Source organism: Micropterus dolomieu, linkage group LG11, assembly GCF_021292245.1.
Source record: "Micropterus dolomieu isolate WLL.071019.BEF.003 ecotype Adirondacks linkage group LG11, ASM2129224v1, whole genome shotgun sequence".
Lineage (NCBI taxonomy): Eukaryota > Metazoa > Chordata > Actinopteri > Centrarchiformes > Centrarchidae > Micropterus > Micropterus dolomieu.
In genome coordinates this window covers 11,380,237-11,393,828 of record NC_060160.1, presented here as the reverse complement: position 1 = coordinate 11,393,828, position 13,592 = coordinate 11,380,237, and the positions used below count along the sequence as shown (strand labels likewise).

The following is a 13,592-nucleotide window of genomic DNA, read 5'->3' as shown; positions in this document are numbered from 1 at the left end:
TGAAAAGCAGAGGAACTCTTTCTGTGTTTTGCTAATGTGTCATTCATCCCATAGTACATTTAATGCAACTTTATACTTACAATACCTATACTACATTTTGTATGCAGATATTGTACCTTTTTCTCCTCTACATTAATTTGACAACATTAGTTAAACTAGTAACTTTGCAGATTCAGATTCTTAATACAACATATAAATCCACTGCTAGATTATTGAGTTTTATTTTAAATTAAACTACCCAGCAGTATATACAGTATATAAAGTAATTAATATTACCTCCACCTTAACCAGCTGCAAATTAGAGTGATAAACACATTAATGCATCAATAATTATAATATACATTATTCTAAAATGGGCCATTCTGCTTAATGCATATTTTTACTTGTGGTATGTAAATTTTTTATACTCCTTATTACTTTTACTTAAGTCAGATTTTGAATGCTGGACTTTTACTTGTAACAGAGTATTTTTACGCTGTGGTATTACAAGTTTCACTTAAGTAAAGATCTGATGCTGCGTTCCAGGCAACTTGGAACTCAAAAAAAATTTCCGATCTCCAACTAGAAAAACTATCCTGGAACGCCACCTGAAGTCGGGTTTCCTAGTCGGGAGAAAAAATATGTACCTCAACTTCTTGAGTAGCAGCTGAATGACGTCACAAAACAATGTCAGCGCTCATGGAAGCACACACTGTAAATGGTAAATAATAACCTGAAAGGCACCATAAAGCATATTTGCATGTATTTAAATTAAAATAATATATACAATCATAAAACCTGTTCAGCATGTACATTCATGTAGAAATATGTTATTGCCTATTAGGTAGCTGGCTATAGTAAAGAATCTCATAAAGTCATCTTCTCTGCATAAAAGTTATTAAAAATGCCAAAACATTAGGAAGTGTAACCTACAACATTGAATGACTTGATGGTTACCAACTGATGTAGCTAGAGGGGTACACAGTTACAACTAGTAACATATAAGCTATTTATGTCACTTGTTTGCATTTAAACTGCCATCCTTTTAATTAACACCTAAAGCACTGCCGAAGGTGCAACTGTGTGTACACTGTGTCTCTGTCTGCCATGGTTTTCGTTCACTTTCGGCGTCATGCACCACCATGCTACTGGAACGTTTAGAGGTTGGAAGTTGGATATTTCAACTTGGAAACTTCCCAGTTCCGAGCAGTCTGGCATGAGTTCTTGTTTTCATGGCATCAATGTATTGGTCCTTTTTAGTGAGGATTGTTTGTGTAATACACCTTCCCAAACGAAAGGGGGCGAACCCTGATTCAGTTTGACTGTTGTTGACTGGACCGCAGCAGCGTACAATACCCGCTTCCTACACAACATGGATGGGTCACAGTCACTGCGCATTCCCAGCTGCGGCGTTTACAGATCTACGAATGACGTTTTCCAGGACAAGCTACTGAACCAGAAGTGCAGGTCGTTTCTCGTCTTTTGCATCTCATGCAACAAAAATAATTTATGAAGAGTCGTGCTATATAGCTTATATTTAATGTAGAATATTCAATAGACCCAGAGTTGGTACGGTACAAGTGAAGTAACGTTAAGTGTGTCGTAGGACAAAACTAATATTGTGTCACCCCTGTTATTCTTGGCCGCTGTGGAAGTCTAAAGTTCATCAATGCAGGTAGAGTTGAAGTAGCTAACGTTGTTAGCTTGTTAGTTGTGTCTTTAGGCCTCGCTGACTGCAGTAGCTGTAAGGGGTAAAGCATAATGAGCGTACTGCAATGGTTGTAACTCTGTATCAGACAGGACTTCCGCATAGTATGCAGTCAATTAAAATAACTCTATCATCAGTGCATCTCTATATGGCTTCCTGCGCCTCTTGTTTGTTCTCTGCTTTTTAGAGCGCATCGATTATTGATATATTGTTTAGATCATTTTTCAAACAAAACTGCCAAGCGTTTAATGCCTGCCTCCTGTTAAATATGAGAATTTGCTGTTTTTCTTTGCCTTACATTGTATTAAACTGGACGAGAGCTGCAACAGTTAGTCGATTAATCGATTAGTCGCTGACAGAACATTTATTGGAACTGTTTAAATAATTTTTCAAGCAAAATAGCTTTTTGCATTTGCTTATGAAATGTGAATTTTTGGTGCAAGACATTTGAAGCGATCACCTTGAGCTCTGACAAATCGTGATGGGTATTTTTTTATCAAGAAAATAATTGTTAGTTTCACACTAAACTGAACATCTATGGGTTTGAGCTGTTGGTCAGGAAAAAAATAAGGGTTACAATAAACTGATGGCCATTTGTCACTGTGTTCTTTTATAGACCAAATGAGTAGTTGATTAATCACGAAAATAATTGTTAGTTGCAGCCCTTTTGTAACAATATCCCTTGTTTCCTCAAACTTTCAGGCTCAACAGAAACTCACCGATCGAGGTTCAATGGCATCCTGTCCAACACTTCACTGCTTTCTCAACAGTGAACTGTGGAAAGCATCAAGCACTGACTGAAGAATGGCAAGATTTAGGCGCAAGTTTTGCATCACATTAGTTGCTTTGGTGTTGCTTGTGCTCATAATAACAGTGGTCTTGAAGACGCTTACACCAGAGGACTCTGTTGGTGTGGAGCTGTTACTGGACAAAAAGGATGAGAACCAGCGAGAAAACAACAAGCCTGACCAGACCAAAATGAAAGACCCTGCTCAGTCAGACAAAGATGCAAAACTGGAGACTACACTGAGGAAGTTCCCTCCTCCTAACTACTATCTCCATGCCTTCTACTATGCATGGTATGGGAACCCAAAGTTTGATGGCAAATATATCCACTGGGATCACCCGCAGCTGCCACACTGGGACTTCAAGGTGGCTCAGGGGTATCCACAAGGGAGACACAGCCCACCTGATGACATTGGGTCCAACTTCTACCCTTCTTTAGGGGCTTACAGTTCCAGGGATCCCTCTATTATAGAGGCTCATATGCAGCAGCTGCGCACAGCAGCCATTGGTAAGACAGAACTTCACCTGAACTTAAATCTCCAGGGCTGACTAATAATGCAACATTATCACTTTTTCCATTTTTCAAACCATTTTGTGATGATATCATGATACTGTGAGATTATGATAGTCCTGGGCAATGTGGTTAAAATATAGCAATGCATACTGATCTAATTTAATTCAAATTATATACAGTTTTTTTGTCAACATCATTATAAAATTCTGTGATTCTGCTATGAGTTACATTCATTAGGTTATGTTGGGCTGCTGACTATAGCCACAGCACTCCCCGGCCTCATGTTAACATACATAAAAATGATCTGGGGAAAAAGAGAGCTCTGGTGTAGGATCAGTACTCTCTCGGTATTGGCAGGTACTGAGAAAGTGGGAAAAGGCAGGATTAGTGCATCTTTATTGAGATCACAAATCCAGTAATAAAATATACCATACGATAGCACATGTGTACAAAATCACATGTAAAATAATAATAAGAATAAAACTGATTTTCAATGCAATTAATGAATCTGACAAAACTCTACCTACAGTTTAAAACACAAAATCTAAATCACCATCGCCTATGATTATGTCGTATATGTTATGTAACTGCTGTCCAGGTACTGCACTGTGGGTGATTTAGGATGGGTTAAATGAAGTGAACAAATTCCACATACATTGTACTGTGTATAAAATTGTATGAGGCCAATAAAGTTGATTATCATTATTAATTATTAAATCATAATATTGAGTTACTGCCAGCACTATCTTTTTATAATACATAAGGCAGAGATGATAATCAGCAAACTGTTTGTACAACTTTTAAGTTTCACAGTTTTTTTTTTTTCATTATTTATGGTGTCATTTTTGGACATTACACTGTAGTCTTATATTTAAATTAAATGGTCTTGTATCTACTGATTTAAAATACATAATCCATATTTTGACTGAAATCAGGAAAATTATTGTCAGCATGTTCATTTCTGCCCTTACCAGATAACCACCACAGATTTACTGTCACTGCAATACATTTACACTATATGAGTATCTCATTATGAACATTTATGAGTGTTTGCTTTCATTTCGGGTTCAGGGTTCATGTTTGTAACTGTTAATTTTCAGGTGTCATCGCTGTTTCCTGGTATCCTCCTAATACAAAGGATGATAATGGGGAGCCAATGGATGACTTTGTGCCTTTGCTGCTGGAAGTGGCACATAAATACCATATTAAGGTCTGTATGAACATGAGTGAGTTAAATAGCCTTTTGTGTTGTTTTTACCAGCTGTCTAAACAGTTTTTTTGAATCTATATATGTATACTGAGTTTGGGTCTGTCTGTCTCCACACACAACCACGAACACTTATGTATAGGCCTACATACAGTACTATGCTCAGGGGCACTTGACAGATATGGCATAATCATAGGCGATGATGATAATGAAGATTAACAAAAGTAGCTCATTTAGATTGTGTGCTTTATAATGTAGGTAGAGTTTTGTCAGAGTCACTGCATAACAGTGGAACACAGTTAATTGCATTGGAGATCAGGTTGATTATTTTACACAAGACTTTGCATACATCTGCTATATTGTACGTTATATTTTATCACTGGATTTGTGATAAAGATGCACTGATCCTACTTTCTTCCTCCCGATACAGAGACTGATACCTCAGCTCAGGCTGTCCAATACAGAGTGCTGATCCTACACCTGCGCTCCCTTTTCCCTAGATCATTTTTATATATAACAATGTTTTGCCATTGGAAGTTTTTATCCTTTAAACCTGCAGTGCAGAACTTTTGAATCTCCTTTCTGACAGTGAGAGTAATTACCCAACAGTTATGACGTATTGGCTCTGCCATACTGAGTTGCTGCTGTCCCTATGATTGCTCCCCCCTTAGGCTCTGGCAAACCTTGCATCACTACCAGTTCGCCAGTGCAGGAATGTTGCCACAGACAAAACTGTGGTATACTTATGCAATAGCCCACGACAGGCTGTTGTATATGCTTATTATATCACAGTTAAGGGTTGTTGTTCAGCCCGACACAAAGCAGAGGGCTGGCAACCGTTTTATAAAACGGTTACCAAGTATAGTGAAAAGAGAGTAACAGAAACATTACACCTTGATTTTGATTTTTTTCATCCATAGATTTAGACATTTCTCTATGAATAATACAAAAAGTAGTTCCACAAGGCTGCCAGTAGGCTACATAGCACATGATGGTTGCGCAGCAACATACACCAAAGTCTAGAATTATTAGAACTATTTATTTATATTTATTTGCACGTTGCCGTTTATTGTGCAGCCACTAAAAAACTCTACTTACTCTCATCTCTCATCTCATTTCTTACTTCACTTTCTCTCATTTCAGTTGCCAATAGCAATAGCTGGAGAGAGCCTTCACACTTGTGTCCACTCAGCTATAATCTCTCTCGATTCTACTCTCTCGTTTTTGAATTGTGGTACTGCAGTGGTTTGCATATCCTAGCCATCTCTCTGCTTGCTTGCATATTCTTAGCAACATTGTTGCCAGGTGATACTGTGGTACTGATACTGTGCCTGGTATTACTTTCTAACGTCACTTTGTCACAGAGTGATACGGATCTGTGTAAAGGAATTTGACGTCATAGCTGTTGTACACGCCCATTATACCACTAGTATGAACCAATCAGTTTCCTCCATTTTATAATGCGAAATACAGGGAGATTTACCTGTCAGACTTAATCAGCATTGTGTGAACTTGTTTGGCAAGGGCTTGAATGTAACAGAAGTTATTCTATATGTAGAAGTCCCGTACTCCAGCATTAATGTTGCTCTCATTTATGTGTTTTCAGGTACTGTTTCACATTGAACCATACAAAGGAAGAGATGAAGTCAACATGTTCACTAATGTCAAATACATCATTGAGAAGTGAGTGGTGCTGTGTTTCTTCAGTGTTGTCAGTCAAATGTCAGCACCATGATCTTACACTCCCTCTGGAAATCATTCTGTCATGATTCATTGCATCAATTCAATAATTATGTTTGAGTCAGTCTTTCTGTCCCTATGACATTTTTCTTTCTTCAGTTGTTTACCTTGTGTCATATACCTCCTCCTCTTCTCAGATATGGAGAGCACCCTGCTTTCTTCAAGTACCGAACAAACACTGGCAAGCTTCTTCCACTCTTCTATGTGTATGACTCATATCTGATGAACTCGGAGCAGTGGGCCAAACTTCTAAAACACACAGAAAGAAACAGCATCAGGGATACTCCGTATGATGCCATTTTCATCGCCCTGCTGGTTGAGGAGAAACATAAACGGGATATTCTGACTGCTGGTTTTGATGGTGTCTACACCTACTTTGCTACAAATGGTTTTTCCTATGGGTCCACTCAGCGGAACTGGGAATCTATTAAGTCTTTCTGTGAAGATAACAACCTGATATTCATCCCAAGTGTGGGTCCTGGTTATATTGACACAAGCATTCGACCCTGGAACTTCCAAAACACGCGAAACCGCATCAATGGCAAATACTATGAAACCTCACTGAGTGCTGCATTGCAAGCCAGGCCTGATTTTATCTCTATAACATCTTTTAATGAATGGCATGAGGGGACTCAGATTGAAATGGCAATTCCCAAAACAAGTCAGACTGTGTATCTGGATTACCTGCCCAATAAACCTGCAATTTACCTGGAGATAACTCGCAAATGGGCTGCGATTTTTGGTGGCGAGAGACGGAAATGGCAGGAATGACCTGACCAAGAGCCGTAGTGAATGTTTATTCATGGCTGAATAAAATAATTACATCAACGCTAAATGAAGTTGTTGCAGAATGCAAAACAAAATGAAGACGATGAATAACTGAGAACGGGTAGTGATGTATGTGATTTTTATTTATTTTTTTTAAACCTGGGAGGGGTATTATTGTTAATTACACTGATGTCTTTTTACTTCTTGTTTACACAGCCTTGAACATTTTTGGATTCATAACGTAATTGCCATGTTTTATCACTGTCTCCACTGTATCCAGCTGAAACTGTGCATAGGCATGTTTTGCTGTCCTGTAATCTGTTACTATATTAAACCTAGGTAAGAAATGAATAAAGTGCACTCTGGTAAAGTAGAAAGACACTAACAAAGCAAAAGCTGTCTCCTCACTCTGCTTCCAACTCTGCCTCAGACCAAAAAACAGTACAAGGAAAAAGCATCACATAGATCTTGATATGTGAAAGGCATGTCAACCTCAAGTCGGAGATGAATCAGTGATGACAACAGCAGAGGGATGATAGTACAGCAGTTCAGTTATTGAAACAGGCAAAGAGCCCAGAGAGAGTGGATGGCAAAATCAAGATTTTTATCTGTGGAATAATTTCTTGTTAATGGAAGGATACTGGTGTATGCCTGGTACATGTCATGGTGTCAAAGTAGCATGTTTCTGAATGTGTCACATAAAGACACTTTACCACCTCTCTTTTTTAATATTGGATCTTCCTTGATGCGAATTTTGCATATTGGGAGGAAATGTTTAATTTCATGTCACTGTTATGGGATTAAAATGCATGTGATGAAACACTCTGGAATAATAACTTCTCCATTTCCAAACACAGTGCATCAGTGTTTGTATTGACTGACCAAATACATCCACTTGGTAAAAGTTGAACAAAGGTGAATTCTGACTTTGCAGGATGCAAGTATAATGTGACCAAACCTTAAACCTGTAATAACTTATTTTTATTGGATGCTAAGCTGACAGGAGCTGCAGATTTGGGTGATAAGTCTGTAGGTTCGTCACTGGCTTCACGCTGTTGTCTCATTGTTTTCAATTGATTCATTTTATTTGATACACTTATTATAAAATATAGATTATAGTTGATGTAAGCCAGCATTACAAACTGGGGTTATGAAGTTGGAAAGATGTAAGAATTTCAGGGCAGAGAGGGGGGGTCTAATGAAAGACTCAACTGAGTTGCATTATGGGAATTGGGTCTATGTGTTTTTGGAGCTTGGCCCATACAAGGTTATAGTAAAAGTTGTGATATCTCAGCTTTTGCGCCTTCGATTTTGGTCATTCTTTTTAAAAATATGTCTCTCACAAGTCCCCCAACTTTATGGAAGTGCAATAATAAAACGCAAGTGTCCCTTTAAATAATGATTTTATGAGCTAATAGGCAATAATGGTACTAATAGCCACATTAGGAAGTGCCTCTTTTTATCTGTAGAATAATTAGCCACTGTTGTATTGAGGCCTCGGTCTGTTCATAGTGGCAAGTGATATAAATGACATGAAAATGTGAATATTAGCATGAATTAGTTAACTGATGTTTGATTTGGTTAGAGGCTGAGGGTGTGAGACATGGTGGTCAGCCTTTGGCTTACCGCTACATCACTAAAAGGCAGCCACGTACCACAAACCTCCTATTACTCCCTTTACTTGGATAAACCGTCGACACCGGCCAAGTGAGGGGAGAACCTTTGATCCGTGCTTCCTCGCGGCAGGAATGATTCACCTTTTTATTCAAATGGGAACCTTAATCAGATGATTGAAGTGTAATATGCACTTACGCTGAATCTCAGCATCCCACACACACACAAACACGCACACACTGGAGCTCCGCGACAGCCTGCAGCTGCATTGACGGTAAACAGAGCAAGGTAGCGCATGGGCAGCCAGCAGGGAATTATTCCACATCGCATCACATCCCTGAGCATACATGGCGTCCTCACACACCGAGGTATGAATTTAGTGTGCAGGCTGACGGGGTAGCCGCCAATTTTTTTTTTTTTTTTTTTTTTTTTATTATTATTATTTTTTTTTTTTTGCAGCCATCGTTCTATGCGTCGGTGTGCAGCAGTGGGAAACATTGAGCTCACATTGCTACAGTGGGTACCATCATTTGCTGGATCAAGACGATGGATGTGGGCTTATACGGATCTATTCCTGCAAATACGGCGGACAGACGCGAGTTTTTATTCCAAATGCATCCACATCTTCCGTATGTTGCAAGGTGTCTTTGAGAAGGATACGGACCTCCGGAGGAAATGAGAAGAAAGGTCTATTTTGACTCACGCCTGTCGAGATGGTGAGTGAAATGCATGTCTATTTTTTCCTTGCAACCCATGGCTGAGCAGCGGTACCTGTTTGTTTTTTTGTTTTTTTGTTTGTTTTTTGACGGCAAATCCTCGCCAGCTAATTAAAAACGATCTCCACGGAAACATATCACAGAAAATATACTGACCGGCGCTTTCTCATTTTCCTCGGGGTGTTTATTTTACATATCACGTTTCAAGCACTAGACAGTTAAGGGGAATATAAAGGGTTTTCTCCAGTGAATGCACTTGTATTTCAAATCTTACATTGCAGTCTCAGCTGGATTTGCGTTGCACAACGTTATATTTTTCAGCACCATCCTCCACGCTATTATCTTCTGCGCGTTTGGTGCGCAAAAGGGTGTTGTGTTAGGGAACACATGAAATATCCCAGTGAGTCTCCAATATTCTTATTAACTTCGATGCAATGTCACGCCAAAAGACCATTTTAAACAGTGGCTCGAATATAGCATCACGTTTTATGACCTTCAGTGCTCGGTGGCTGGAAACTGATTCTCACCTGAGATGGAGTGTCCTTTTACGATTGGCGCTGTGGCCTTCCTGACAGAATACACATAAATCAATGCGAAAATAGAAATCAAATGTCATTTTGCAGGACATGAGCGCTTTCTTTTTGCCCTGTAGCTTACCTGTTACTAACACCACATAAGTGATTTGATGCGTCTCTGTGACTGATGCTACCAAAAATCTGTGGTTGCGTTTTTTCTGCCTCTCTCCAGTCATTTCAAACGTCGCTGCAGACTACTCACCCATGCGGTGCTCTTTCCTTGTCCCAAATACATCACAATGCATTTGACAAACCCCCTTGTTATGTTGTTTAAAATCTGATTGAATGCCTGAGCTGCATGTGTCTCACTCAGGTCTCATTTCATGGTAAGCTACAGAGATGAAAAGAAGAGAGGAACATAACAACTGTGTGAGCCTTATTAGCCTCTCATGTTAAATACTCTGACCTCAGCACCATCACCATGGAGACACTATAACTTTACAACACACTGCATATTTAACAGGCCTGATTTTGATCCCTGCATTGCTGTACATTTCAGCCTTTCTAGATCTTTGTTTTACATATTTTACAGCAACATTTGAAGGTATGCATGGGCTGCATCATCTGTAAAGCAAAGAACCCACCGCTGCTGCTGACAGAAACATGTTTCAGCGGAGTAAGAGGATTTGCCTACATAAAAATGTATTGATAAGCCTTTAAAAGGAGTAGCACTCAGCTGGTCCTGGTTCATGTGACCTCTGTGAACAGATCTTCATACCTAAGTCACAGATGGGAGAGATGAAGGGGTGCACATAAGGCCAATATCATTCCCCGTATGTCATATTGGGCAGATAGTGTGAGGAAAATCAGTGTTGGAGCTGGTCTTACTCATTTAAATCTGCCTCAGCGATGTGTTTCAAGGTCTGTTTCTGCATGGCATCTTAATCTGCTTGTATGGCCTCTTTATGCAACATGCAGGTGTGCTGAGCCCCAGAGAGCTGCGGGCAGGGGGCCTTTCTACTCTCGTCCGCCTTAAGATGGTAGCATTCTCTTACAATACACAGTGTATGCCAAAAACTAATAACAGCTGGAAGCTTACAACCGTGCTTAACTAGCAAATTTTAAATAATATCCAGGATTAACTGACAATTTTGCAATAACCTTAGTGTTTTCATTTTATGTCCCACCTAAATTTAAAAGATGTGTTTCTTGAGATGAAGCTTATCTCTGCATGTTGATTGCATATAACCTCCAGATGTGATGCTGCATGCTTTTTCTCTGGTGATATTCAGTTACTTTCCCCCAGCTCTAGCCCTAACTGATTCTCTCTGATTCTCTCTCTCTGATTCTCTGTCTCTGCTCACGTAAAGGAGGCATCATTAAGAAGACCTGTACATTCAAGATCAAACACACCTCATTAGATCATTACGGATCATTGTTATTCTGCGAAAGAGCGAAGAGGCATCTCTTAGCTTTTTTTCTGTCTATGAGCACTGAATCACAAAGAAGATTGATCCCACCATCGACCGCATGTAGGAACTGCTCCCTCCGATTCCCACAACCTCTACTCTTGCTTGGATTTTAGCATTCAGTCAAATCCACCAGGTTTGTATTGTGCCTGAGGCGGCAACACATTTTTCTTAATCCAAAGTAGTGGGTGCCTTACGCATGGCAGGGTGTATACTCATAGATTATAGCATGAATAGGAATGCTGTGTTCCCATGCAGATGCTCACAAACCAACTGTATTTAATTGAGGCACAAATGATGCTCAGAATCAATGATCCAATATAATAGACATTATAAACACATGGTGGTAATGTGCAACACACTTTTACATGATTAGGTGATTAGCCTGAATGTTGTATCCTGTTGATCATGACTTTGTTCTGACTTTTCTTCATTGGTGTGCCCTTTTCAGGACAGAGTATGCCATCTGCACCTTTTCACAGAATCCTACGACCCCTTCTACTCGGCACTTTCGTACTGGGATGCTTTGTGACTCTGTTTTTGATGTATTTTAAACCATCCACCAGCTGGTTATCGGGACCTGTGGAGTCAACAGAATCCACAGACCGGGTCAAGAACCTCTTCTCCACCAAGAGTGATAGAAACGTAACCACCGTATTGATCTGGCTGTGGCCCTTCGGACAAACCTACGACCTGAGTGTGTGCAGCTCTCTCTTCAACATCGAGGGCTGTTTCATCACAGCGGACAGGAACCTCTACAACAAGTCGGATGGGGTCGTCATCCATCACCGAGACATCTGCACTGACCAGTCTAACCTGCCGCCAGTCCAGCGACCCTCCTTCCAGAAGTGGATATGGATGAACTTGGAGTCACCGTCGCACTCCTCCCAGCTTCCTGGGATCGAGAACCTGTTCAATCTGACTCTCAATTACCGTCAGGATGCTGATATTGAAGTGCCTTATGGGTCCATTGTAGCAGCGGAGGGCGAAGAGGACTTTGTCCCACCCAGCAAAAACAAGCTGATCTGCTGGATTGTGAGCAACTGGAACCAGGACCATGTGCGGGTGAAATACTACAATGAACTGTACAAACACATTGAGGTTCACGCATATGGACAAGCCTTTGGAGAGTACATCTCTGACCAAGACTACTTCCCCACAATTGCCAGCTGTAAGTTCTACCTGGCTTTTGAGAACTCCATCCACAAGGACTACATTACTGAAAAACTGTACAACCCGCTCTCTGTGGGGACGGTGCCAGTGGTTCTTGGTCCGCCCAGGCAGAACTACGAGAACTTTATCCAGGGGGACGCCTTCATCCACGTGGACGACTTCACTTCGCCCAAGGAGCTGGCTGATTACCTGCTGCTCCTGGATAAGAATGAGGAAATGTACCTCAGGTACTTTGAGTGGCGGCGGCACTTTAAAGTAAAGAAGGCCTATTTCTGGGCAGAGCACACATGCCTGGCTTGTGATTACCTGCGTAGGCACAAGGAGTACAAGGCATTTAATAATCTTGACAAGTGGTACTGGGGCGGATAGTGCTCTGAAGGGCTATGCAGTGCTTGCTTTGTTGTTGAGGGCAGTGCTTTAAGATTTTTGGCCTTCAGTTAACATGAAGGTTCATTACTGTTCTGTCCATAGCTCCCAAATGACGTTTTTCTATTGGTTCAGTGGCCCAGTGAGACATCCATCTTGTTTTTTTAATTTGCAAATTTTGCTAAGCCTTACTTTGCCTTTTGTGTTATTCATTTATTATTTATTTTTTATGGATTGCAAATGCACTACATTTTTTATTGTTATTTCAATTCATGTTTTGCTTAACATGCCCACATTTGCTGCTATTTTTTAGGTTTTTGTTCTATTATTAGTATGAATGCTTGATTGAATGGATGTTCCCGTATAACAGAAAACATTCATGATGCACGGTTGTTGTTGTTGTTTTTCTTTAAATATCACCTCTTCATGAAATGGCACACAGCGGATATTGGACTAGTGTAGGCTGCACAAGGAGACTGACATAATAAGTGAAAATATTTATGTAATATTTATTCAAGTGAGGCATTATATGACAAAAAAAAATCTCATCTGCGCTAGTGATGCAGTCACCTATGCAGTGTTTACTGAACTCAAATGTGAAAGTATTTCAATTTTGTCATGTACATATTGTGTATTTTTGGAGTTATGTAGCTGTCATTTTTTCCCATATTTTTGTAAGTTTGCATTTGCACTGCTAATCCAACTGTTACCTATCTTTACATATGTACAGTAAGACAGACGGTCATCATATTATGTGGTTGTAGATGACATATGGTGATCATTACCCCCGGTAGTCTCCGACAGCAGATGTGTCTCTGGCTGTAAGAGGGAGCTTACTATTTTAATCATGTTGTGAATTGTTCATTGTCACATGTGATGTGTCACAGTGCAGTCGGATCCCATGTGGATGATGATAGTACAGTACAGAGCCATTGTACTGCAAAATAAAACTCCCACGCACCTCTTATGTTGCATTCTAATTTGATCTACTAAAGTCTGTTATTTATTTTATTGAATACACTGACAAAGAGGAAAAA

The 13,592-nt window shown here is 40.0% G+C and overlaps 2 protein-coding genes across 3 annotated transcripts; both read left to right on the top strand.

Moving 5' to 3' along the window:
- Positions 1 to 1,317: 1,317 nt before the first annotated feature.
- On the top strand, positions 1,318 to 7,522 carry manea (mannosidase, endo-alpha). 2 transcript variants are annotated; one of them, XM_046063644.1, is made up of 5 exons: positions 1,318 to 1,446; positions 2,390 to 2,981; positions 4,088 to 4,197; positions 5,801 to 5,877; positions 6,072 to 7,522. In XM_046063644.1, exons 2-5 carry the CDS (start codon positions 2,492 to 2,494, stop codon positions 6,703 to 6,705), a joined length of 1,311 nt encoding a protein of 436 aa, XP_045919600.1. In that variant the 5' UTR covers positions 1,318 to 1,446; positions 2,390 to 2,491; the 3' UTR covers positions 6,706 to 7,522. The 2 variants fall into 2 exon arrangements, with proteins under 2 accessions (XP_045919600.1, XP_045919598.1); XM_046063642.1 differs by lacking the exon at positions 1,318 to 1,446 and adding an exon at positions 1,455 to 1,654.
- Positions 7,523 to 9,022: 1,500 nt separating this feature from the next.
- Positions 9,023 to 12,558, top strand: fut9a (fucosyltransferase 9a). The gene is made up of 2 exons (XM_046062998.1): positions 9,023 to 9,032; positions 11,468 to 12,558. The coding sequence occupies exon 2, from the start codon at positions 11,476 to 11,478 to the stop codon at positions 12,556 to 12,558; it is 1,083 nt and encodes a 360-aa protein (XP_045918954.1). The 5' UTR covers positions 9,023 to 9,032; positions 11,468 to 11,475.
- Positions 12,559 to 13,592: the final 1,034 nt, after the last annotated feature.

What these genes read in the sequence shown, in the direction of transcription:
- manea (XM_046063644.1), top strand. Translation starts at nt 2,492, where the DNA reads ATGGCAAGATTTAGGCGCAAGTTTTGCATCACATTAGTTGCTTTGGTG. An exon ending in GCTGCGCACAGCAGCCATTG is followed by an intron (nt 2,982 to 4,087) that starts GTAAGACAGAAC and finishes GTTAATTTTCAG; the next exon opens with GTGTCATCGCTGTTTCCTGG. An exon ending in GTCAAATACATCATTGAGAA is followed by an intron (nt 5,878 to 6,071) that starts GTGAGTGGTGCT and finishes TCCTCTTCTCAG; the next exon opens with ATATGGAGAGCACCCTGCTT.
- fut9a (XM_046062998.1), top strand. Translation starts at nt 11,476, where the DNA reads ATGCCATCTGCACCTTTTCACAGAATCCTACGACCCCTTCTACTCGGC.